Consider the following 26,872-nt stretch of genomic DNA (forward strand, 5'->3'; position numbering starts at 1 on the left):
GGTGCTCAAATCCTGCTGAAAGGGAAATCCCCTCAGGTGGTTGTGAAAAGCCCACCATGATGGCCTGACCCTTTCTGGAGTTGAATGCAATTTCTGCCCCAGTGCTGCAGGTTCACATTCCACAGGGCTTCGTGGATGAAACACGCTTGGTGGTTTCAGCTGGGTCTGGTGTTTAAATCCACCATTGCACAGATCTTGCTAGGACATGGAGACGCACTGTTCCTAGCAGTGTCAGGAGAGCCAAGGAGATATACTTTGCACCAAGGCAACCATGCTTCCCAGACAGCTTCACACCCCAGCTCCCAACACCCATACTGAAACACAGCAACAAAGTGTGATTTCTGAGACGTGGGGTCAGACTCCTCTGAAGTCTCATGAGAGCTTCAAGCTGAGGGTACACAACTTTCTACATCAACCCAGCCAGGGAGCAAATTGTGGATGACTGCTCAGCTGTTTCTGCATAGCCTAACATGTCTAATTATGCCCTGGTAAGACATAAGCAATGTGAATTGCTGCCCACCACAACCAAGGATGAATTTGATAATGGCATAACTCACCCCCAGCCAGGAATAAATGTGTGCAGCTCCCACGTGATGTGAACGGTGGGGGTCATATCCAGCTCAGCCAGCTCTGCTTTTCCATCCCACTTGGCCTTCATTCTGCTCAGGGCTGTTAAGGAGACTTTCCCCTGGTTGGGGGGAAACTTTATCTCCATCTCCCCAGCCTCACTCAGTGCCTGAGGGTTAGTGCCATCGTGTGGATGCAGCTGCAATGAAGAGGAGGGGGAGAGGTGAGAGGAAGAACCCTAGGAAAAGGACAAGTCTGGCAGAGCCCACGTCAGGTTTTAAGTCTAGTTCTCCCCTTGTGGTAGTAATGGGCTTAAGTGGGACCATGCTGCTTCCTCCAACAGGTTGAATAAATATAACAGCAAATGCACACATCACCTGCACCTTATCTACTCCACAACATCTCCAGGTGCTGACAGCAGATCTTCAGAGGGAGTTTTCCCATATGATGCTCTAATGAAAGCAACAGCAGTTGAGATTAAGATCTCTGCTGTGCTCAAATGGCTAAGGAGCTAAAACAGAACTGTGTGTGCATGTGTTATACTCACTCTACCTTACTCAAGCCCTTGTGTTTAGAAACAGGGCTGGAATACACACATGAATGTGTCAGCCCCTCCTGGGCTATCTGGTCTAATGGCACAAGCCTACTCTCAAACCTGAAGGAAAATAAAGCTGTGGATTTTGGCTAATGGCACAGGGTGGGTTCTTTGCTCTGAGCTTGCATCCTGTCCTGGAAGTCACACAGTCCCCAACCTCCAACTCTCTTGCAAAACTGAAAAGCAATCTGAGCCCAGGATAAAAATAAAGGGTCCATGGGGCCCTGCCACTCTGGGGTCAACTGATGCAGTGGACGTGCAATCAAGCTCCTTCATGTAATCTCTCCACTGCCTTTTACAGGCTGAATCTGAAACAGAGCCAAGTGACGAGCAGGGGGATAACGAATCGTGAGGCTGGGGTTTCCTTTGTACAGTTAAAATCCCAAGCCAAGTCCTGCTGGCTAGGACATTCCTGTTATCTTTCAGAACAGAGGGCTGAACTCCAATGGGCTCCTTCCAAAACCCCATCCACTGTGATGAAGAGCAACCTGCCCCAACTCAGCATTTGAGGAGCGGGACGAGCTCGGTTCTCACAAGAAGGGGAGGATGCCTGTGAAGACCCTGCCCAGGCCCTTCTCAGCCTCCCTCCTTTCAGAGGAGGCAGTCGTGTCTCCGTGCCGACCTCTGCGCCTCCCACACACACGCTACGCCTGTCCACCCTTGTCATGTTTTTGGCTTCCCCCAAGTTCACGCTGCCAAGGTCTTTGCAGAACACTTGTAGCACTGGAGCAGAGTGACTCCCCAATCACAGGCCCTCCGTCTCTGCCAGGATGGCTCTGGAGGAGCTCTAGATCTTGGCTCAGGAAGAGCTGGCCACTGGGGACCTCCTTGGATGAGGTGCGAGGGACACGCAGGTGGCCGGCACTCAGCCCTGAGCACCCGGACGACCCACCTCGGCACTGTGCTGGTTGTCACGAGTTGGACCACCAGCCTGTAGGTGCAAGTGGGGGCACAAGCGGTGGTCCAAGCCCACCACACATCGGGGCACATCCGTCCTTATCTGGGCGCCCCGTTCGGGCCGGGTTTCACAGCGTATGGATGACTGCATCCAAGATTCATTAATGACCCAACCCCACGTTGCTGTTTCAGATTAAATTGTTCCCAATGCTATGCATTGTTATTTGGGAAATGTATGAATTTTTCCCATATGTCTTTGACCTATAAAATGAACATCCCTCAAAACTCAAAGGTTATTGCCAACTACGACGTGTTTTCATTTCTCGTCTTTAAGCACATTTCATGGTTTGCCAAAACTTTTTAGGAGGTTGAAATTGAAGGCCTTGACTCAGGAAAGCACTTCAAACATGTGCCAAGTAGGACTTACGCGCACACTTGCATCTAAGTACATGCTACAGGCCTGTGCTGAGCTGAGATGTTTTCCCAAACTGGTGCCAAAAACATCTTCCTCTTCATTAACTCCTAGACTCTCAAGTTCAGTCCTCAGCTTTATTGACAATCACCTACAGGTGAAATTTGGCTTGCAGATGTGGGGCTCCTAGATTGCAGATAGAAGCTAATTATTCAGGGATTGCTGGCTGGAGCTTTGGGAAGCCATAAAAAGCCAGATTAAGTAGAGCTGGGTGATAGTTTTCAAATGGATATTTAAAAGAAAAACAATTTGCAGCGGTTTCACTGAGTGCTTGGTTTTAGCAACAAAATCTGGCAAAAAAAAAATAAAATCAGAACAGCATATTTCAAGCCTTTCTAAATTAAAGCTCTGAAAGGACTTTGATTTTTTTTATTATTATTTTTTTTAAATAATTTTACAGTATAAAACATTCAGTGTCCAAGTCAGGTATTTCATTTCAGGCTGACTGAAATATCTTACTTGACCAGAAAATATACCTTTTTCTTTTTGGTTGGCCAGAAATTCACATTTCATGTTTCAGTTCTTCCCAAATCAGTATTTCAACTTTTTGAAATTTCACTGACCAGAAAGTTGGCTGCTCATATATTTTTATGTATTTATCTGGAGAACTGAAAACAGAGGTGGGTAAATGAAGAGGGAATGCAATAGTCCCACTCTCCAGGCAAAGGAGAGTTTCAAGTTTGTCTTTAAGAACTTGCAGGTCATCTGGGAGGAATTCAAGTGATGACAGACACCGTGTGTATCAAAAGACAAGGGAATCTGTTCTCCACTTCCAGGGGAAAAAAAAATAAATCATAATTTCAAGGGAAAACGCTGGATGGAGACCAGCCCACTCTGAGCTCTCAGCTCTCCTACCTGTACTTCTAAGGTACAGGATGCCTTTTATCTCAGCAGCACTACTCTCGGCATGACAGAAAGCCCATATTCTGTTTCAACACACTTCTAACAGAGCTACTCCGTTATCCTACAGAGTGCAGCTCTCGCAGGAGATGTCAGATGGAGCTTCCCTCTGGTGAGCAGCTCTCCGCGCTCTCAAGGTGAGATCTGCACTCCGAAACAATAGAGGGCCATAGCAAGACTTTGTCTGAACTTTGCCTCCTGAGCTCTTGGCTTGTGTTTAACCACTAATTCACCTGACTAAGCCAAAACTCTCATTGCAGAGCCCCCAGGGTTTGCCAACTTACCCCTCTGGTGTTTATTGACAGAGAGGGCTGGTGACAGCGCACAGAACAAGAACCACTCATCTGCAAATGCAATCCCATCTCTCCAATTATTGTCCTCAGATGGAGCAAAGATGGTGCAGGACTTTGTGTGAAATAAACCCCAAAACTTGTGTCTCATCAACAGCTGAGCGGCTCACCCCAGCCCAGCATGGGGAGAAGGGTCAGGTAAATTCATACAGTGAGCACCAACATCTCCACCACCAAAACCAGTCTGAGAACACAGCTTCAAGACTATCCTGAAGGATGGGGACCAGTGGGAAACCCACCTCTGGCTGGTACGTGCAGGTTGGAGTGCGGGCATCTCCACCAACACCAGCACCAGGCAGCACTTTGGAGAAGGTCTTGACCATGCACACGGCTTACATCAGCAAAGCAACTGGAGCTCTTCTACCCATATGGCTATTATACAACAAGATGGCCAGAAAGGGAGAAAAGCCCAAATCACAACGTTTTCTGATCCTTTAAAAGCTTGGTCACTCCTGAAATCAATTACAAATGAAGAGGTTTTAATGGGGAGTTGAAAGACGCAGTAGGGTGGGTCACTTGTTTTTATTCCTATTGTCAAATGGTAATATTGTTCTCATATTTAAGATGTCAAAAGACTGTGAAGTAAACAAACAAAGCCCAAAGTGCCAACTTCCCAACACCCAGCCACAATGAGACATTCATGGACACAAGGAAATGGGCTGAAAAACTTGCACAAAAAATAAACCGCCGTGAGAAGGGCTTTGCCAAAGTTAAGGGAAAGGGAGGTTACAAGCATTTGTGGGAAACAGTGCTAAAAGGGAAGGATAAAAGAGAAAAGGAAAAAAAAAAAAAAAAAAAAAAAAAGAAGAGGAAAGAGCAGAGGGAGAGAGGACTGGGGCTAGGGCTGTGCCAGTCAGGAGGGATTTGGCCGGATGATGGTTTTACTGCATTTAAATGTGTAAGATACACTTTGATTAATTCTAGTAGACTACACCAAAGTCATACTTGCAACTCCCAGCACGCTAATTACGGAGAAGAGGCGGACAGTGACTCATGTTGGAAACCACCCAACTTCCATAGGGGGAAAAAAAAGAAAAAAGAGAGAGAGAGAGGGAGAAAGGAATCTCAGTGCTCAGGCAACCCAGACCATCCCCAGATCTGTGCACAGCGCTGGGAGAAAGGTCAGGGCGTGCGCGGACGCGGGGCGGGAGCGATGGCTGGGCCGTTCCCAAGGAGGGATGGCATAGCAGAAGGACAGGGAGACGTCCTGGGGGTGGTGGGGAAAGGTTGGGGCTCTCAGGGCACTGTTTGCTCGCCCTTTGTAGGTGACTCTGCTCTCACACACAAGAAATGAGCTGCAGGAGGTCTGGGCTTTGTGGGGTGCACAGAGGGGGTTTATATGAGGATGCAGTGCTCCAGCAAGGTGGGGCCAACAGCCAGGCATGGTCATTCCAGTTGTGAGGCCCCGGGTAGGACATTTCTCCTCCCTGACACCCAAAAAGCTTTCTGCCAAGGTGACGGGTGAGGAAACACAATGGGCAGGTGCCAGGGGATCTCTGTGTGCCTGTACCTCCAGCAGCACCTTGCCACCAAGCCACTGTCCTGCTTGTCCTTCAAAGCCAAAACCAGCTGAAGCACGGAACCCCTAGTAGGGAGGAGGGTCTCTGAAAAGAAGAAAATCTGGCAAAGCCTGAAGGCTGCAGGGAGTGCAACAGCATGCACCAGTTGCTTGCTGCAGCCCTCTCATCTCCCTGCCTACGCACAGGGCCGAGAACTTGTGTCAGCGGCTGAAACATTGCAGGGACCCGTGGGGAGCGCAGATGGGGCTGCTTCAGCCCAACCCCATCGCTGCCACGCTATGAGCTCCTTGCTCATGTGTCCCATTCCCATGGGCACAGAAACCAGTGTCTGAAGACAGGACAGGCAACGGCAAAGCCTTCAGCCTCACTTCGTGCTCCCTCCTCTCTCACAGAGCCCACCAGCTCCACGGGCTTAAGAGCCTGAAAGCTCCCACTAGGGGCTAGGTGAGCAGGAGAAGTTGCGCTAAGGCCAGGTGTGAAGGGTTGTCAATGCAAAAATACAGCCCCAGACTCACGTTAAACCTCAGAGAGCCCATCCAGCTCCTGCATGGTGAGGAGCTCCCTCCCTTCTTGTGATATTTAGCGAGAAGGAGATGTTCACACACACACACACAGATGTTTGCTTAGCAATGAATACCGCCAGCTCTGAAACATCTCAGGGCGACAGGGGAGAAACTAAGGGGGGTACTGGCCTGATATTTATTATCCCATCTCAGCTCCATACTCATCTACTCATTTTTAACTCTCCGAGCAGCTGACAGCATCAGGAACTGAAGCCAGAGCATCAGATTAACAACATCTTTCTTCTCCAGTCTTTCGGCCACATGTTTGAATTGGTTCAGCCCATGAATAAAACCGAAGCCCCGTAATCTTACAGTCTTGACATGGAGATGGGGGACAGGGAGAGGGCATGTTTAAGGCATGATGAAAATTGCATAGCTGTTTCTTTAGCTTATTTCTTTAGGGGGGAAAAATAAGGTGTTTGTTTTAAGAAAACAAGAAAGGAAGCTGCAGGGTGTGACTCCCTGTCTCCACCGTGCTGGCTCAGGGCTCGGACTGCAGCTTGGCAGTGCCAGGGACATATCACACATGTGTGTCCCTCTCAGACCAAGCAGGAACCCTGCTTGTGGCCTTCAGACGCATTAATAACAAGGTGAGGAGTTAGCAAGCTGTCACACTGCGATGCTGTTCCCTTCTCCACCTCCCTGCCACCACCACAGGCCCATCCGGCTCCACAACCACTAGAGGGAGGCGGAAGGTAACCAGTCGAGGAGATCATTTTCTCTGGGTGACATGGACATCAGCAAACTGGGGATCCCCGGAGGTTTTTGAGGGTACAGCTCCAGGCAGGCTAAGCTCAGGCTATGGATGGTGTGGAGGTGCCCCACGCTCAGATTTCACAGCACCCACACCAGCAGGTTTCCCCGCCGCCAACAACGCCGGCACTCTGCCGAAGCGGATGACAAAATGGAGGAGCCACGTGGGCCACCGGGCCTGCTCTCCAGAGAAGGGTGGTGTGGTGCCGCTTCTCCAGCTCGAACACAACGGCAGCAATCGCCGGAGAAAGAAAACCCTTTGGGTTCTGCCTTCAGGGAAGAAAAAGTAACCAAGCCGCAGGCTGGAGAGCTGCAGAAACGGCTATAAAATACAAAGACAGGACAGCGCAGATGGCGCGAGAAGGAGTTAAAGGCTTCCTAATTCAAAATGTATGTGATCGCCCATGCCTCGGCCCTGTTCCAGAGAGGTTGCAACATGCTGGTTACAGGCAAGCAGGCAATGCTGCACTGCGAGCCTGGGGCAGACATTTTGTGGAGATAAGAATCGAGCTGCGCTGCAAGCCGACATTTTTTTCTGGGAGGTCACAGCGGTGGAATAACCACTGGATGGCAGGAAACCCTCCTTTGGGCAAGAGGAACCCACCACAGCCCTGGGAGAGGATGGTTTCCTCTGGTTTCCTTTAGGTTCCCTCCACCGGTGTAAAGAATATATAGAAGATTTTGCATCATGACCTGTGAGATCTTCTCCAGGTCAAATAAACTATTTTCCTCTTGGAAAATGGAGTTTTACCAAAACAACTGTTTTGTAGCATCCATTTGGCAGAATTTTCCATTAGGAAAGATCATGGGACTTGGGCCTCTGTGTTCCCCATGTCTTCCTTGCTTTCTGTTTCATGCCACAGGACAGCACCTCCTGGTCCCAGCACGTGGCTGGGCCTCCAGTGGTGTCTCTCCTGCTTCACCACCTAGGGAGATGCAGGGCATGGAGGAGCAGGGGGCCCCAGGCCACAAACTGGGTGCTGACCCAGGGTGTGTTATCATGGCCATATCTGGCCATGTGGAGCTCCATGGCCATATTGTCTGTGACGTTCACTAACAGAAATGAGGAGAAAGCAGATCACTTGCGAATTCAAACCATCCATGAGTGGTGGGGGCCTTCCTCTAACCAAACCACCAGCAAAATCCTTCAGGACAGTCATAAATCACAACCCCTGCAAAAGTCCAACTGAGCCTTCCTAATTGCCATAGCAGGAAAAGGGTTGCTGAGGAGTGATCAGCTCTACCTCTCTGGGAGCCTTGGCTCACCCTTGTCTGGTGACATCTAACAGCATCCACAGGGCACAGGCATGGGCCAGAGGCCACCACTATAACCTTATGTCCTCCCAGCTCAGTTACTGGCTTGCTGTGTGGTCCCATGCCAAGGGAAGAAGGCTACACCAGACATGGCCACTTCTGTCCTGCACACGTTGGTCCAACGTGTACTTAGGCCATGACCACTGAGAGGTACTGTGGGACAGCATCCAGTGTGGTGGAGCTTGGGCAAAAAGCTGATGGCACCACAAAGGGCATGGTCACACTGCTTCAATGCTCTCCTCTCAGCAAGGAGCTGCTGATGCAGGTGGTCAGTCACAGAGGAAAACCTCCAAGTTTTTGGAGATGCTATTTGCTCTGCCTTCCCTTTTCCTGCCCAGTCCTATTTTTTCTCCTTGCTATTGCAGCTGTGGGGCAGAGTGCTGATGAGACAGGATTACGTCCAATCCTGTTAGTCATTTCCCAGTAATTAGCTTGGGTTACCAGAGCAAGGACACCGATGTTTTCTCAGGTCGCTGTTGAGTCAGGTTAGGCTCTTAACCACAAGTATGCCAGGGAAAATGGGCAATGCTGGTATGCATGAGGTACCGAGGCATAAAAAAGCAGTGCAATCTTCTGCTCTGGCCTGGGAGACAGCATCTGGCTCCCCACAGCATTTCCTTAGCATCCAGAGCACCCTGAGGGAACATAGGAGCCCTTGACTTTGGTACCTGACGCAACCTCTACTAACGCTGTCATTGTACTTTGGGATGCGCATGATTTATTTCTGCACTGCTCATGATATGCTGCCTGCAGTGATGTAGTTAGAGACACACATGCTGCATCATATTAGTCATCGTTGAGCTGACAAAAGATCAAAAACCAATCAAAGCTGACGACATTGTGTAATTTATCATGTAGCGTTCTTTGAGCCTCTACTGCCTGGCCCTATAAGCAATCTCGTCCTGTAACCACTGCAATATAACGTGGCTCAGTTTGAATTTGCACCATGATGTTCCCAAGGTTGGGCTTGTCTGGATGCCCATTTATCTGGGGAAACACTGGGCTCTGGGCAGGAACAAGCGTGAGACAGGCAGACGCTCTGCAAGCACTGCAAAGCAGGAAATTCTTGGCAAGGGAAGAAAAGAAAGAGTGGTGTGAGAAGTACCTCAGGGCACATTTCAGGTGGCGTCCCACAGCTCCATGACATGGAGCCCTGAACATGGGGCCATTTTCTCTCATAGCTAATGGAGAGAGAATCACAACCAAACTAAGCCTGAGGCAAACTAAGCCTGGGGCAGATGTGACAAATTGCGCTCTGAGGTGCTCTCATCAACTCAAGAGGGAATCTGGAGGATGAGCTGAGACAGGTGCATACACAGCTATACCAGGGTGGGACACGTCCTGCTGTTCATGCACATCTGCACTAGTTCCCCACCTGCAAAGCAAGGAGGAACAGGGCTTTTGTTCATTCCCATGCTCTTTTCCTCTCTTTTGAACCCTTCGGAGCACAGGTTGTTGCATCCCACATTCCTCACCTGAACACAGCGCTAAGGGGCTGTGCTCTGTGCAGGGTGCTCGTGTGATATATCTTTACCAGCATTAAAAATAAAAAATCAAACCAAACACAACAACCCATCGTGTGAGACTCCTACACCTCACAGGCCATCCTTGGTTGGCAGCAGTACCCTGAGAGGGAAGGTGACTTCCCCAAGCAGGATGATGGTGAACAAAGACGAACAACGAAACCCAAACTGGACTTACCTTGTTCATTCATCACAGGCTCCAAAAATCGGTGCTGCAAATAAATCACAGATGGCTGGTTGAAGCATTTCTGGACAGACGCATGGACGATAATTTGCTTTTTGATCAGTTTGCTGCAGTCAGCCTTGGCTTCAGTGAGGTCTAAAGCCTCCGTGGTCCCTCATCAGAAAGGACATAAAGCCACAAGGTCACGTAAGCACTCCTCTCCCTGTAGGACTTGGCGAGCAAGGCCTTAACTTGTACATTCACCTGGACGCAGCTTGGGCATTACAGCTTCTCCTTTTCCTGCTAGCATCATAAAAATAAATAACTAATCAGACAAACCCCAAATAAAAGACCTGTATTAATTAAGAGCAAACTTCCACACAGAGAAAAGTGGAAGAAAGGACTGATTTATTTTTTTTCCCCAGTCTGGAAATCCTGGAGTTGATTTAATTTTATTTATCTATTTATTTTCCCAATGAAATTAGGACGTGTCTTAATGTTTCTGAGCCAGCCCAAGCTTTCCTAGGAGCAGCCTGGTGGCCCCACCAGCACCGTGGCAGCAAAGACAGCAGCCTAGCTGGAGGAAGGGGCAATGCAGACAACGCATGAATCTCCTTTTCAGGATGGTTTTGTAATCCTTGCTGATACTTCCCTTGCTTTGAAGAAGCACGGGTGCTCCCCAGGGAAAGGCAAAAACAGGGCTCCATCTTCAGCTCTGCACACAAGTTCTGCCTTGCTCCCCCACCAGCTCCTTCCCAGCTCACAGACTCCCCCCACAGAGAAAAGCTTTTCTCAGCAGGCACACCCTGAAGCAAAGAGCTCTGCAGCCGAGCAGTGAGTTGCTTGGCCTTATCACTAACAAATAGGTCAATATTTTGCTCGCGTGTGTGTACACAGCCCCATTGGATCACCAAAACATGCGTCCCACACCACAATTCAGCAGGCTCTGAAGAGTGCCAGCCATTCAGCTTGGTTGTGGTGGCTGAAGGCAGCACCCCGCTGGGCTGCAGCACTTTTTATTTCCCAAAATACTCCGTGTATCTTCTCAAGGTGATGGGCTGGGGCTCCGGTCTAATCAGACCGTTTCCCCTTTTATCTCTGGCGGATCTGTCCAAGCAGCTCTGGAGTCCGTCAGCCCCGTGATATCATCCCTTGGCACAGCCGCCGGCCGCTTGCTTTTTGCCAGTATTAATCCTGTAAACACTTGCAAGAAATCACAGCGAGCCCTTGGGGAAGCACTTTTTCCTCCTCCCCTCCAGAAGAGCTGCCCATCCTTCACAGCTCACGCAGCCACGGACAGCCAGGGAGGATGAGGAGGAAACTGAGGCTGAAGGGGGAGCAGCAGGACAGCTGGGGAAGGAGGACCGAGCTGCGGTTTTTCCTGGCATGATGGAGCAGCGAGGACAACATCAGTGATGGTGGAAAATAAACAAGCCTGGGGATAAAGGGGCCAGCTGGGTCCTCTGCCAGCCTGTTGATTTCTAATCGTTTATTTTCTCTCTTTGTTGGTGCGTTTGTTGAAAAGGCTTTTCCTTGATGTGTCAGAAGCCTTGCGAAGCACAGGGCAGCCAACACCCAGCTGGGACCGACCCCAACCTGGCAGCACTGGTCTGGTTACTTAAGCAAACGAGGCTTAGGGGATTCTGAGGCATGTATCTGTTGGGTTGTTTCCTTTTCCCTGCCCTGCAGATAACTCTGAGCCTGCTCCTTGCTTGTGGACTAACCTAACCGAGGGCAGTTATCTCAGACAAATTAAATTTGTGAGTTTCTTGAAAACGCTTGGGCAGACAAATGGACAAACGAGTCTCAATGTGTGCAACGGGGTCTGGCTGCAGCCTGATCCCAGCCCTGACATGGTACAAGCCACCTGATGAGCAAACTGGAACCCACCGAGGGCTTGCAGGATGCTCAAAGAAATGTGGAGAGATGCAGCCCACGCTCCTCTCATGCCAGTTGTGCTTACACTGCCGGTGATGCCACACCACATGGACCTGGTGTTAACGAACAAGGAACCACAGCTTGTTGCCAGTCCAAATTTTGGTCCCCATCACACCAGGAGCCTGTAGCATCACTGAGAGGATCCTCACCTCAAGTTTCCTGTGGGTGGAGAGACCCCAGAGACGCCAACAGGGCAGAAGCTCTGAGCTGCCATCCCTCCCAAGCCTTGCATGCAAGGGAGAGAGGGGGAAGGAAAACCCCTCTCCAAGCACTGTAAAGATTTTATTGTAAGCAAACCTCCCAGAGCACTTTGGGAGCTGGGGTGATTAACATTCCTTAACGAGGAAGGTGGGGGCGGAGGGGGAGCTGGGGAGGGGAGACACAACACCCTCCTGCAGGTCCCACCTTCCCACCTAATCCCCCCATTGCCATCTGGCAGATTTACTGGCCCCGGTAACGTCGCTCCCACTGATATAATGAGGAATTGCAGGCTGTGCTATGTTTCCTCATGAATTTTGCTTCCCTGCCAGAAAAGTTCAGGGCTGGGTCAGGTTTTTGTATAAATTTATGTATATAAATACATATACACACACATTTCTTTCTTCTTTCCAGGTGATTTCCACCTTTCCCCATCTGAGGGCCCATTCATCCTCACCTTCCCTTCTCCCTGGTTTCTTCACTGTTTGCTTGGGCTGGGTTAGGGGAAATAATCAAAGGAGCAAACCACCCACCCAGCCCCTCCAGGGTGGTTTGCAAAGGGTGGGGATGCTCCCGCAGCTGGCCTCTCTGTGCCACGGGCACCACGGGCTCACCCACGAGGCAGAAGTCTGCCCTCACCCTGTTTCCACCCAGGGGATGTTAATTCAATCGAGCTCAGCTGAACAGGCTGAAAAGGAAAGACGGCTGGCTGGGACTTCAAACAGCCCTCTCCCTCTCCCTGTCCTGCTTTCACAGGGTCACGACCAGAAGGGGACATGCCCCAGCCTCCTAAATCACTGCTCTGAGCCTCTGCTCTGCTGATTTATCCAGTGCCTGCATCCACCAGTCCTGCTCGAGACAGGCTGCTGGGAAGGGTCCGCGGAAGGGATGGCCAAACACCTCTGCTCCAGAGACAGACAGCTCTGAGAGAGGAAACTGCAGCAGGAAAAAGGAAAATCCTTTGCTCTGTGCCACCTCTGGGTGTGCCCTCCACCACTGCCTCCATTGACTACTCTTGGATCAGAATGGGGAGAAAAGAGCTTATATTGCTCCATTGGGATTTGGGGAAGGAAACAGAGAGAGAGGCTCTGAGGACAGAGCTCCACCAGGCAGGAAACAATCACAAAAACCCTTGGGCACGAAGTGGCAAAGTGCATGACCTGACAGGTGGAAATCACTTTTCCTCCCGTCCATATCCGCACCATCCACCCCCCACAGCATCTCTGTGCCTACCTTTTGGGGACCAGAAACCCAAGATGTGTTTCCAAGTGAATTACACCTGCCTGGTGGAGAGATGCACCTTGCTCAGAGGACCTTCCCAGATGAAAGCCTGTTGTCTGGGCATAAATAAGCTTTTGAATCTGCATTTCATCTGCCTTTTACTTAGCAACCCAGCAGAGCCAGTCCAGAGGGACATCCCACCCAGGGGAAACAGCCACCACCTGCATCCCCATTCCCTGTTCCTCCTGCTGCTTGCAACCCCCAAAATCCACCCTGCTCAGGCTGGCAGGGGAGCACCATCATCCCATCACCAGTCCGGCCACAAACACACAACCAAGACACACCGGACTGGAGCCTGAGGGATTGTTCAGTGTCCCCAAAAGCAGCAGCACATCCCCAGTGCTTTGGCACTGCAGGAAAACCCTCGGGAAGCGGTGAGGATGGCTCGAAGCAGCTGCACACCGGTTATCACAGCTCCCCAAAACATGAGGAAGCTGCTGATTTACGGGCAGGAAAGCTGGGGCACAGGGCAGGGATGTGCCCTCTCCACATTGGGAGGTGAAATCGGAGACTGGAGCTTCTGGCCGATTCCCTGCCCCAGCCCGTGCTGTCCCGTATTTTCAGGAACACGTTCTTGACCGCGGAAACCTGGATCACACCCTCTGGGAGGGGAAGGAAAGGACTTGCTGTACTTGAGACACTCCAGCTCCTTTGTGAGCGGAGAGACAGACTTTTTTCAAGACATTCTTGTTAAATATGAGGCTGTTCCCCTGCAAGAGCAGCAGGAGCCTTTGCCTCTCCAAACACCATCCCAGAACAAGTCACACACCTCCTCACCAAAGGCTGGCTCTAAGCTGTCTTTTCCCACAATTTCAGAGTTTTACGGTCAGCGTTCCTCATTTTCCATGTCATTAATCTCCATGGGCCACGGTTCCAAGCAGGCTGGAAGCCAGGTCCTGCCAGACAGATTTCAAGTGAAATCCAAGTTGTCTGGAAAAAAAAGAAATCAACTAAAATTTTGAAAAGCACGTGAACCAGAAGCTGGCTCTCACCAACCACCCAGCAGGGCTTGTGCAAGGCTGCCCAAGCCCACAGATGGTTTTGGTGGCAGTGCACCTCTTCTCATTTCACTTGACTTTTCCAGCAACCAACCAAAATATGAAGTGTTCTTTTGGGCTAACATCTTTTATTTTGCCCAGGAAAAAAAAAGACTGGGAGATTAATGAAAAGAAAAAAAAAAAAAAAAAGAAAAAAGATTTTCTTGTCTTGAGAGCTTCCATTGAGCACTGTAAGCCAATACATTTTTCAGAACATTTTTCACAGCAATTTTTAATTTCCTCTGTTTGGCTTTTGCCTGAGCAGCTCTGCCATCAAACTCCAGTTCCCCACGGTCCCACAGCCAGGGAAGAGACAGGCAAATCTTCTTTCAGACAGGAAAATGGAAAAGTAGAAGACTGTCCTGCAGTGGGACAAGGGGGAAGACCAGAATTATCTCACTCCTGGACATCTCTGGAGCTGTCTCACTGCCATCACCACCAGCCAAAACTTCCACAGGTTGCCTCCAGGCATGGGCAGTTTGTCTCTGCTCCAGAGGATGAGGCTCAGCTCCTTCCACAGGTGACTCATAGCTCGCCTTCTTTATTTTTTAATATTTATTTAGGCAATTACTGCAAATCCGAGATTCTAGGCAGGAGGTCTGCCTGCTGTTTGGAGGTCATTTGCTCTCAGGAACTTCTCTCCAGCACCTCCACCCTGATGAGGTGGCCCTTGGGGTTTTGTCATGGGCTTTCTTCAAGCTCCCTGCAGACCACGGAGCTCATGCCAACGCCACTTGGCCCTCCTGGCTGGCAGGGCTGGCTCCCTGCAGCGAGTGCTGGGCAGGTACCGGCTGGCTGCCCCGCCGATGAACTTGGGAAACGAGCTGCTCTGGACCCCAGGACCAGAGGGGCTCCGTGTTTTAGACTAGGGGGAGGTTGGGAGCCGTGAAGTTGCGTGTTTGTGTGTTGTTTCCCTCCCTCCAGAAACAAATGCCAGCGCAGCTCAGCTAGAGGAGTTTTTATGGCGCTGCCCCAGGAATAAATTGCTAAACCGAGCGGCAGCACCAGCACCGTGAACCGGGATCCTTTGGAGCAGGGGCTCTGACAGACCGTGGCGTGATCCATCGCGCCTCCGCGCCAGCTCTCAGAGCGAATCCGAGATGCACTTCGGAGGAATCCTAATGGGATCTGCAGATACTTCACCGCTCCGGTCGGATTGCTCTTCCTCCCCCCCCGCGTCCTCCCAAGCCCCTTCAAAAACAGAGCTTGGAAGCAGCCCGTGATACTTAAGTCCTTAAGTCCTGCCTTTCTCGACTCATAAAGGGAACCAAAAGGAATTGTTTTGAAATAACAGTGCAAATCAAATTACCCGTCACAGATAAGGGGGAGAGAGGTCAAATATGAAAAGGCTTTAGATGAAAGAAGAATTAGCCTGCAACCCGCAAGGAATAACTCAATTCAAGTCTCATTTTCAGCACCCCCAGAATCTGGCGCAACAGAGGTCCCTAATGAAGCCCAACAGATAAACCTGGCCAAGACAATTTGTTACACCGCTGAACGCGGAGCCATTTACCCAACCACATGCTAAGCATCAACCGCCCCATAAAACGGGAGAAGTATATCAGCGTATTAGAAGCCGTCATCAATCAGCACGGAGGAAACCAGGCAGCCCTGGTCGGCTTCCAGCCGGCGCTATGGGAAGCCGCCCCGCAGGGTGAGCTCGCAGCTACACGGCAGTCCCATTGCATCCCCCCGAGCTGGGGTTCAGGAGCTGACCCCGCTGTGGGCATCCCCGGGCTCCTCAGACAAAAAAAAATAAAGCCAGGGGATGCCAGGTTGCCGCACAGACCCGCTCCTCGTGGCTGCGCCAGCATCTGCCCAGCACTCCTCAGGTTTGGGACACCCCTGGGGCTCCCAGCAGCATTTTTCCATAGTTTCTGCTCCAGCTTGCCTCCCCTTCACAACCACCACCTTTCCCAAAGGTGTATTTTATCCCTTTTGGTTCCAATCTTATTTCTCCCAGAGCACAACAGAACATGATTTGAGACCGGAGAATGCCCTGGAGCCCAGCACAACCCTGCCGTGGCTGGGCTCGGTGGCCAGGCAGGGACCCTCATCAGTGCTGAGCCCCACATCCCGGGTAAACAGGCCCCAGAGCCACCCAGAAATTCCTGCTGCTCACCACCGAATGACCCGAGCCAGCTGAAACACAGTTGCTAAGCTCACGCTGCCTCTATTATTCACGGGGATTGGGGAGGATTTCAGAAATTGCTCTACGCAGTGGGGAAAGAGGGATTTTTTTTTTCCTTCTCCTCCTTCAAACTAAAACACATAATTGAAGAGTGAAATTTTGAAAGCTTTCTCAAGAACTCTGGATACTTAATCCCCTTTAAAACTCGGGAATTGCTCCCCATTCCCTTCCTCATCTAATGGAAAACAGGTCTTGTGTTCCTGCAGGACCTCTGTAACCGCTGACCATTTGAGAGCTCTGCTTTGATACAAGCATAAACGCACCGTGCTCTCTGTACACACATCCTCAAATAAAAGATTTTTTTTTCTCCTTTAAATACATTGAAATTGCAGAATCCATACCTTTTTTTCCCCTTAGGATCGGGCAGCAGCTTGGCCAGGGAAAAGAGGTTCTGCAGCAGGGGGGCAATACATGCCACAATCTTTTATCAACCCTCATTAGTGCTACTGAAGTAATTAGCATGCTTTAAATTTGGGGAGCGAGGAGAAACCAGGCATGGGCTCCCCATGGCTTACCTAGAGAAGTGCGTGGTCTCCTTCTGAGCTCTGAAAGCAAAGCCCTGGCTGGTCCTGGAGGGGAGGCAGATCCCAGGTCTGCAGTCTCCTGGCCAAGCACCAGTCCCAGGCCTTGTGGGCACTCTCAGGCTTAGGCACCACATGAAGATGAGCACAAAATTCAAGAGACAAGTCCCTGTGCAGGCAAGAATTGGCTCCTGAGCCACGGGGGCTGGAGGACTGGGCTGTAGACAGGCTGCTGGAAAAGCAGAAGTACCAAAACACAGCAACGCACAGGGGAATAACTTCCCAATTATAGGTTTCCAGAGGGCTCATGGGACAATTCAGGCAGGAAGGGTGCTCAGGAGGTCTCCATCCCAACCCCCTGCTCAAAGCAGGGTAAGCTGTGACCAGGTTGCTCAGCTGAGGGCTTTATCCAGCCTCATCTTGAAAACCTGTGAGGATGAAGGCCGCACAGCCTGCCAGACTTAACTAATGAGTGCTTAAGTAACGAGGGGCCCTTCCACAGCTGCATGCATTGGTGTCACAGAGTGTTTGGAAAGCCCCATCACTACCTGCCTGCCTAAGGAGAAACTGTACAAGCACCCACCAAGGCCTGCTCGTGAGGAAGACTGCCAGGGTGAAGGCTGGGGGTACTCAGCCTTGGCCAGAGGTGCACAGCCCTGAGGATTTCCACATCCTTACAACTAGAAATCCCACAGGCAGACCTGACAAGCGCCCCAGTACACACGGAGATGATCCACGTTCCCTCTAAACCTGTAATTAGTTCTTCCACGCTTGCTTCTTCCCTGCTGAAGCCTTTCATTAGCGCAGCCTGTGAGAGACTTTATTTGCACCGCCATGAAATATGAATATATTCTCCAGCCTCAGCAGGAACTGTTTTTGCTAAGTTACGCTGTTGTAAAACAAGAGCAGGCTGTGACTTCCCCACAGCCTAAGAAGGTTTCTTTTTTTTTCTTTCACAATAATTAAAATATATTCTGTGTTATCCTGGGACCAAGTAGCATTGCACGGCCTTGCTGAGGGCCTGGCTTTCTTGCATTGCCAGAGATTTGCCAGCTTTTGCTGGTCCCTGAGCAGCTCAGAGCAATGGCCATCCTGCACGTTTGCTGAGGAGACAAGAGGACCTCGAAGCCAATGGAGGCAAGCAGTCCGATCTCAGGAGGCTTCCAAGCACAGCTGGGGCACCTCAGATCAATCTTCTTGTCCACTTTAGATCAGTCAGCTCTGAAATTGCTGTATTCCCCCGAGCTTGCTCGTTTGTGCTTAATACAACTTTCCACGTGCCATGCTGGGCACCACGATGTGATCCAACACCCACAGGGCTCTGAGTGGGGCACCTGCAGCCATCAGCCCATCCCATTGGAAAATGTGTGGTGTTACTGCCCAGGGCAGCTTTGTGGATTACACTTACATCTTGCGTGTCCCATCCAGGCAGAGGGAACAAACGCATTCCCAGCCCCCCAAACGGGCTTTAGAGCAGCCCATAAGAGGATCAAACATGCACCAGCCCCAGGAGAAAGTTTCCACTCAGCGCAGAGCCAAATCCCGTCGTAAAACCAGGACGTATTGCTGGCACAAGCTGAACTCTTGCCCCCCGTGTGCTCAGGCTGTGCGTTTAATATTGGACCCTGTTCTTTCCCCTGCAGCACTCCTGTTCCTACAGGGACCTTTGTTTAAAGCACAAAGTCTTGACTCGATGCCCAGAGTGAGGAACAGCCTCTTCCTCCTTTAAGAAGGAGAAAAGTCAAGAAAAATGCCACCTAAGCACAGAAGGGGAAGGGGAAAGGAGATCGAGCCCCAGCCCAGTGCCGCTGGGCAGCCCCCAGTGCCGCTGCTCGCAGGTGCCCCGGGAACCACCACGAAGGGGCCGGGGCACGCTCGTTTCAGCACACCGTTATTTTCTTTAGGATTAACAGATTTCTGGCTATAAAAATTTCCATTGCTAAGGCAGCAGTTATTGAAGTGCATTATTATTTCCCGCAGAGACCCCAGCGCGGATGCCACACGGCTGCGCTGAGCCCTCCCCGCTGCATCGTGTCGGGTTTACATCCACGTGTTCGCGCCGAGCAGCGCGCCCGGAGCGTTTCAGGCGAGATTAGGCAGCGCTGGATCACAGATGCATTCGCAGGCCTGACACGTCAACACTCACGGGCCAGGTCCTGCTCCCCAGCAAGCTGCATGCCTGGGGCTGGACCGGCAGGTTTTAACCGGGGGGATTTGGATAAGCAGAAAGCACTTCTGCAGATGCAGATAATCAGATCCTGTTGGTCCTAGGGATGCCAAAGGAAGCGCTGTTACAGGCTACCCTCCAAAACACGCAGCGTGTTTAAACAGCCTCCCTCCATCCCCCTGATTTGCAGGGTCTCCAAACCACCACTCAGCAATGAGTGTTTATCAGAGCCCGAAGTGCACATTTGGCTTTGCAGAGCGAGACCTGGGGCTTCTTAAAGGATTAACAACCTCTGACAAACGCGCTGCATGGAAACTGCAATGCTGTGCGAGACACCCCGCCCTGCCACAAAAGCAGCCCCTTTCCTCTGGGCCGAAGGAGCTGGGCTGGGTTGCTTGGTAGTGGGGTTTCAGCAGAGCTGATGGACTCCCCCGGCTCCTGCATGACCCTTCCCAATGCTCAGCGCTGGCATGTGGGGTTATTGCAGCCCACTGCCAGCCCCTCGTGGTCCCTGCCTGCACATAGGGTGGTGCCACCACTGCTGCCAGGACTCTGAAGCCAGGAGTTGGTCCCTAGGTTTTGACCCTTCCCTGTATACTGCCTCATGAACTGCTCACAGGCTGGGACGCTGCTCTGAAGGGCAGATGGCATCAGGCCTATGCCCTTTTGTGCTCTGCAGCAGTTCCTGTATGATGGGCAAATCTCCCTGCAGAGCTAACACAAGCCTTAGCTTAAACAGGTGCCCCAGGACTTGTCTTCATCCAGGAAGGAGGCAATGAAAGCACGGGATAACAGATCCGAAGTGTAGCTGGTTGCCTTGAAATCAGAGGATGCTTCATTTGACATGCATGGGGAAACTTGACTTTAGGTGATTCAGAGAGCTCGACACAAGGATGATACGGAGGCTAAATAGAAGACAACCAAGCCTGAATGAGCCCATAAAAGAAAAAGGGTGAAACTGCTTAACTCGTCTGAACTTGAGAGGAACACTGAGAACCTCAGGGAGCCCCTCAGTCCTGATCCTGGGCAAACCCAGGGATGAATCCAGGTCCTTCAAGCCAGGATCCTTGTGTGAGTGGAGCCAGCAGTGCTCCCAAAAGCCAGCTATGCCTCACCACCTCCTCTGTCCCAAAGGATGAGACCATCCTGGATGTTTGTGGCTTCACTTGCAGCCACTGGGAAAACGGCACGTGCCTGGGGAGGTGGGAAGGTGGGCTTCCAGCCCCACTGCCCTCACCCTGCAGAGGGAGATTGGGCAGGAGCTCTAACAATTTTCCTTCCACGGAGATCACGACACACACATGGATGTTGCAGATGAAATATCACATCAGACCGAAGGCACCAGACAACAAGAAGATCAGCAACAGAAACACAGGTGGTACTATAATTAACTTTTTCTTTTTATTTACACCACAAGAATAACAAGTTGTCATAATGTGGTACAAAATACTGGACTCCTAATAAAGTTGAAATTGAAGTCGGTACTGTCAGAGAAAGACACCATTGGCCAGTAAAAAAAAAAAAAAAAGAGAGAAAAAAAGAGAAAAAAACGGAAACAAAAAACAAACAAAAACAAGAATGAGAAAAATATTCCAACTCCACCAAGTAAAACAAAGGACCATCAGAAAATTTAGCACAAAGAATGCTACCATCACTTAAAGTAGGGTCCATACAATAAGAGTGAAATTGTGTCTAAATTACAGCGTAAACCGGTAGCTGCTACCAATGGTGACGTCATACTGAGCATGTATAGGTATAAAGTAGAATATAATATAGTTACAACTTTTTGATACTACATATCTGTAATAAGCTCTTGGGTGAATAATGTTTCAACCCCTCCCCCCACTTTTATATATATATTATATATATAAGTTTGTCATCCTCATAAATTGGAAAATAGCGCCTCCACTATGGAGCACAGAAAAGTGTTAATTTATTTTCTTTCAATAGGATACTTTTTCATCAATATCAAAGACAAAGAGAAGATGAGCTGAGAACGAGCCCAACTTCATGACAATGAAGAAACATGTTTTCCTTTTGATGTAAAGTCTTGTTTTAAACCACAGTGTTGCACAGTACACGACTGTTTAAAGTGAAACCTAGCAATACATCATGTAAAAGTAATTTTAAAAAAGTTAACACAGCTGTGCTGAAGAGTTAACTCTTTAAAGTCCTCGTCATTCATCATCTTAGAATTAATGACTACATGTGTTGACAAAGGGTTGCATCCAACCTCCCCACCCAGCCAAGAAATTAAAATAAAATACCCAACCAAATTAAAAAAAAAAATGACACAGGCAGTTAACTTTGTGTGTTCTGCGTAGTTTCCCTAAAAACACTGTTTCCACATAAATACAATAAACTCTATTATTGGTAAGTCACAAGTGCTAGATAAACGTCTTTTTTTTTCTTTTTCTTAAAATGAGAAATGTTTAAGTAGTCCTTTTTATTTACTCTTTTTTTTTTTTTTTTCTTTTTAACAATAAAAAGCACAATTTCTTAAGTTCAGTAAGACGCAAAAAAATGTTCCCACTCTCCTTCCTTGGTGTGTATCTGTGTGGGTGCGTGTGTGGGTGCGTGCGTGTGTGACAAAAACGTCCCAACTTTAGTCTCCGCAAATGCCACGAGAGGAAAAAAAAAAAAAAAAAAGGAAAAAAAGGAAAAAAAAAAAACACAATTTTTTTTTTTTTTCATTTTCAAAGCTGCCAAGTTTGGCGTGCAAAATCTGTATACAATATAAAGACATGCCAACCTTACAGACCATGCAACCTCAAGGTGTAGGAAACTTAAAAAAATATATTCATATATATTTATATATATATTTATATATATCAATGCCCATAAAAGATGTGGGCCCAAAAAGTTTACAAAAGGAAGAATGGAATGAATACATGACTGCGACTAATAAAAAAGGAATGTTCCGTATCGAAAGTAAAAAAAAAAGAAAAGAAAAAAAGAAAAAAGAAGGAAAACCCAAAGGAAAACCAAACGGTTACTTGTGTACTGCAAACCGGGCCCGCTCCCCGGCGGCGCGGCCATGACCAGGCCGTGCTCCGCGCCTCCAAGATGGAGGCCATGATGGCGGCCCAGCGGCCCGGCCTAGCCGGCGCGGGGCGGTGGCACCTGAAACGAGGAAGCTAACGGCTCAAAAAGGTGAAAAGAGCCTCAAAAAGTGAGGGCTCCTCTTGCCCTGCACCCGTTGTGGCCACCGGGAGGATCCGGGCCTGGGGCGCGGGCACAGCAAGGAAAGAAATCCCCGCGGTCTGGACTCGGGAGGAGACGAGCTGTAAAGGTCTTGGGAAGTCTTCCCGTCCCTGGCAAAAGCTCGGTGAAAACGATGTAAAGAAACGAACACGGCATCCTGAAAGCAGCGAGGCGGCGCGCTCTCGAGTGTCTCTGGCTGAAAGAGAAACCAGCTCGGCGCGGCCGGCGGCTCTCGGGAACATGAGAAGGTTTGCCACAACCGAGAGCGAAAATACGAAACCGCCAGGAAGACCCGACAACAGAAATGATCATGTAAACGTGGTCACTGCCCACAGCTTATAAACGGCTAAAGGAAAATTTAAAGTACGTCACCAGATTCCGCAGCCAGATTAATTTTAGATCACAGCAGCAAAGTGGTCATTTGAAAAAACAACATCTGCAGGTACGCCGTGCTTTGACACGGGAAGGTTATTTTCAGAATACGCTGAGGATGGTCCTAGTGACCGAAGCTATTCGTGAGTTTAAAATGTACTTGGGTCTGCAAAACTCAAATACAGTAGTGTCTGGTTTTTCAATTGCATTATAAACTGAGAAACAAAACAAAAGCCTCTTGCATTTGCTCACACGTATGGTATGCTTCAAATTCCTTCCACAAGTGAGTCCTGAATGGAATGAAAACAGCCCCTTCAAGAACTGGAAAATAAGTTACTAGAAATGACCCCGTCAGTTGTCATAATAACAGAATAAAATAAAAATATACCCTTGGTTGTTCAGACGAGGGATCTGTGCTATCCTACACTGCTGTAAGAAGGTACACGTGTCAATCCGGTCTCCTCTAAGCTGTTCAACTCTTCGAGCCAGGGATTAGCTGCTTCTCCTAGGGGCCATTTTCCAGAGGCGACAGGGAAATCCAGCCAAGGCTGAAGGTTCAGCTCGCGCACCGCAATGACCTCCTCGGAGAAATAACTTAGGAAAAAGTCCTTCAGGCAGCTAAAGTTGCGACTTTACCGGCAACGGTGATTCGGAAAGAGGAGGAGAGAGAAAGTACGTGGTGTGTGTGTGTGTGTGCGCGTGCGTGCGTGTCTGTGTGTCTGCGTGTCCGTGTGTCCGTGTGCGTGAGAGAGAAAATGCCAGTTGTCACACGAGTGTCTGACAAGCCTTCCATATGGTAGCTACTAAAGCCGCGTGTAATCCTCACTACAATCCACATGGAGGATAAATACATCACCCATTGTAATACTACTATGTTTAAGGTAAGAAAACTCCTTATTTTCTTTACATAGCTACTATAACAGAACTGAGGAAATATACAGTCGGTGGTATCATTATACAAAAGAGCCCATTGCATTCCCTCCTCCTCGGTAAACGCACGCTTTCCAAAAATAAACTCTGACAATCTGCAACAATTCCTTACGCCTGCAGAAAGCTGCTCACTGTACAAAAGACTGAAAGGGATGAGGGGGGAGAGGGGGAAGGAAAAAAGAAAAAGGAAAATAATGTACAAGCAAGAAAAATGGGAGGAAAAAGGTTTAGACGCTATTGCCATTCAGAAACAAAACCTGCCAAATAGAAAATAAATGTCAGATTCACACAAACAAGGCTTCTTTAGGGTTTTGTGAAATATCAATATAAAAATTAACAGCAAATTCATAGTCTTTGCTATAAAAAACTCATTTTTGTTAGAAAAGGATCACAACTAAAAACCTTAAATTAAAATACAAATGTTTAGGGTAGTTGCCCAGTGGCTAACGTGTTGGCGATCTGAAAACTTTCCAACCTGTCGTCTGAAAGTCCTCAAGTTTCAACCTGGATCCTTTTCCAAAAGCACCTTTACGTTCCAATTCACAAATCTGTCCCTAGGGAGCTTTCAATGGCTACTGTTATAGTATGCATTTATTACATATATTTTTCTATAAATGCATTATAAATATTTTATCAATAATTCATAGGAATCCGGTTTCTAAGCTTGGAATACATTTGGAATATACATTATACACATATATATATTTATACCTAACAATTTAAGCAATATCTCATGCTAGTTGCTTTTAATAAAAAGCATTCCAGTCTTAAACCTGCATTTGTGTCTAATACATGCTTCAACAACCAAATTGATAAGTTCAATTACTAGATAACGTAGAAGAGAGAAAACATTTGAAAATTTGATTTTAAAAATGGTTGAATTTCAAAGACCCAACAGTATTTGCCACTTTCTTGGCAACTACCTTAATTTTTTTTTTTTTTTTCTGAAACAGCAATGAAAGAAAACAAAACAAATCCAAACTTGTAGACAGTTTTTGGAGACGCTCTGTTCAGCTGATGCCTGCTTCCCACCATCATGCCAGCACAAGCCAAAAAGTCTTCCTTCCTGATGGCAGTTCTTGGCTTTCCCAACCAGAGGAAAAATATTCACGAACTGCTGTGTTTTTTTATTTTTTTGTGTGTTTTTTTTTTTTGTTTTTTTACTTAAGGCATTGTTCCTCAAACTTCAAAAATCCAGCTGCACCAAATCCATCAATTAAAAAAAAAGGCACAAACTCATCTTCAGATGGCTTTGGAGACAATAAAGCCGACTCCATCTGGGCTACCGTTTCCTCTTTTGTGTTTCCCCCCTCTCTTTCCCTTTCCTTTAGATGTAAGACTAGTCCTCTTTCCCTGTCCCTCCCCATTAAAAATACACCATCTCACATTGTTCTGGTTTTGACAAGAATGTCGTTGACTCACAGGCAGGCAAGAGCCATTTAAAAAATCCAAGAAATGAAACTACAAGATGGGTTGAGTGGTTCAAGCGGAGATTGCTGAATTGTGGGTAATCAAATTGTAAGCACCAGTTTTACATTAAGGTCTTTTTGTTTTATTTTCGTATGTGTTGTTGAATCTTTGATTTTTTCACTTTTTGGCAACTCTGCCAAAGACTTCACGGGCGTCGTTCCCCTTTCCGCTCCCAGTGAGGACCAGAGGAAGAGTGCCCAGCGTGTCAGTCCTTTGCTGCTCTTCACCAGCATTTTTCATTTTCAGCAAATATATACTGTAGACGCGTATAGATATGGAGAGATTTTTCGGTTGCTTTGTTTTACACCTGGTTGTCCTTCTGTATTCTGGAAAAAACCATGACAGGACGCAGGAGTAACAAGAGAAAGCTTCTTGGCAGAGCTTCAAGACGAAGACGAACAAACAGGAGAACTCCAGCTCAAAGATGAATGCTACAGGGGAGGTTCCTCTTCCATGGGTTCATCATCAGGTCTGAGCGATTTCGCAGGCAGGCAGGGAGGAAAGTGGGGAGAGAGAAAAGATGGTTGAGCGTGACAGAGCTGGACAACTTGTGGTGCTACGTCTCACACCTTATGTTCCCACCAGGGGGAAGATGTCAGGCACTGCGTGCACCGTACTAAAGCACCACACAGGGTTCACATCAGTGCTGTTCTTTTGCAGTTCAGGTCTTTAGAGAGCCCCTGAAGGGCAGGAGACGGGTGAAAGCACATGCAGTGGGTTAAAAGGATTAACCCAGACGGCTGCCCACCAGGGCTCCCCCTGAGCTGTGGTGATGAAAGAGAAGGAAAGCAACTCACCGCTTCTCAGCTGGCTTCACGCCTACTGACAGAGATGCCATGGCCGTCACCGTCTCTGCCTCCTCGTTCTCACACTTCTGTGCCTCCACCAGGGAGTAGCCCACCGTGGAGGCGTAACGCTGGAGTGAATGCCAATACTTGCCTGTGGCAGAGGTGAGAAAAGGAGCAGTCAGGGCACCCGCACCGTAACGGGTCGAGCACCGTGTTCCCACTCCTCCAGGCCCAGAAGATGACTGGGGAAGACTCATGCTGCCTGTGCAGAACGCCACCTCGAGCTGCACTCACTGGCACTTCCAGCTTGGTTGTTTGAGTGAGCATGCAAACAGCAGCACCTTTCTTCACCAGAAAACAGTGCAGTGGAACAACCTTCTATTTTGCTTATTTCTTGGATATAAGGCATAAAAACCCTTGTCCATACAGAAGTACTAAAAATGGAGGAGGCTGAAATAACAGATTTCCACAGCTGGCATCGAACTGGGTGCATGTGGATATAACAGCTCTCCAAGGCTGGGAGATATTTTGTAGGGGTGCAGGCACAAGAAAGCAAAATTTTAATCCAAAACATATTAGGAACATTTAGAAACATGCACCCCATAAGGACACAAATCAGGGCTGAATCACTGTCTTGCAATGAAAGATGCTTTTCTCCTTTGGCTAGGGAAGAAAGGTGGGAGGCTGAAACTGGATTTTTGAAAGGACAAACACAGGAGGAGTGCTGGAGGTGTGAGGATCGTAGCTGCACAGAGGTGTACAGCACCCCTCTGCCTTGACAAAAGGGGGCACTTAGGTGCTCAAAGAATAATGACGTTTCTTTTCACTTCAAAATCCTTAGAAATTTTTGACCAGAGATAAAATATACGAGAGGGAAGGATGCAACCCGGATTTGGACTGAATTTAGCTGCTAACTGTCAGGTTCCTGCTATGCTTTTTTGGGCAAATCACTTAGGAATAAAGAAGCTCAAGTTGCATTATTTCTGTATGGCTGCAGTTTGTTATGATGAACATCCTTTTTCAGTGAAAAGAGCACAGAGGATGCTTCAGGGCATCAGAATAAAAAGTGTCCTCTTGGCTCCCAGGTAGAACATGCAGAATTTGCTGGTACCCAAGAAGTCACAGCAAAGCCTGAAAGCAGGAACCTGTAGAGTGAGG

The 26,872-nt window shown here is 48.7% G+C and overlaps 1 protein-coding gene across 8 annotated transcripts in view; it reads right to left on the reverse strand.

Moving 5' to 3' along the window:
- Nucleotides 1-20,320: 20,320 nt before the first annotated feature.
- The window catches only part of HDAC4 (histone deacetylase 4), a 233,773-nt gene continuing 227,221 nt past the window's right edge, over nt 20,321-26,872 (reverse strand). For all 8 annotated transcript variants that reach the window (XM_082763106.1, XM_082763107.1, XM_082763108.1 and 5 more), the window contains 2 exons: nt 25,724-25,865; nt 20,321-25,397 (listed from right to left, as the gene is read on the reverse strand). In XM_082763106.1, coding sequence (XP_082619232.1) covers nt 25,358-25,397; nt 25,724-25,865 — 182 coding nt within the window. In that variant the 3' untranslated portion in view covers nt 20,321-25,357. The remainder of the gene's footprint in view (nt 25,398-25,723; nt 25,866-26,872) is intronic.

This window comes from Aythya marila (genome assembly GCF_965140915.1).
Source record: "Aythya marila genome assembly, chromosome: 6".
In the NCBI taxonomy this organism is placed as follows: domain Eukaryota; kingdom Metazoa; phylum Chordata; class Aves; order Anseriformes; family Anatidae; genus Aythya; species Aythya marila.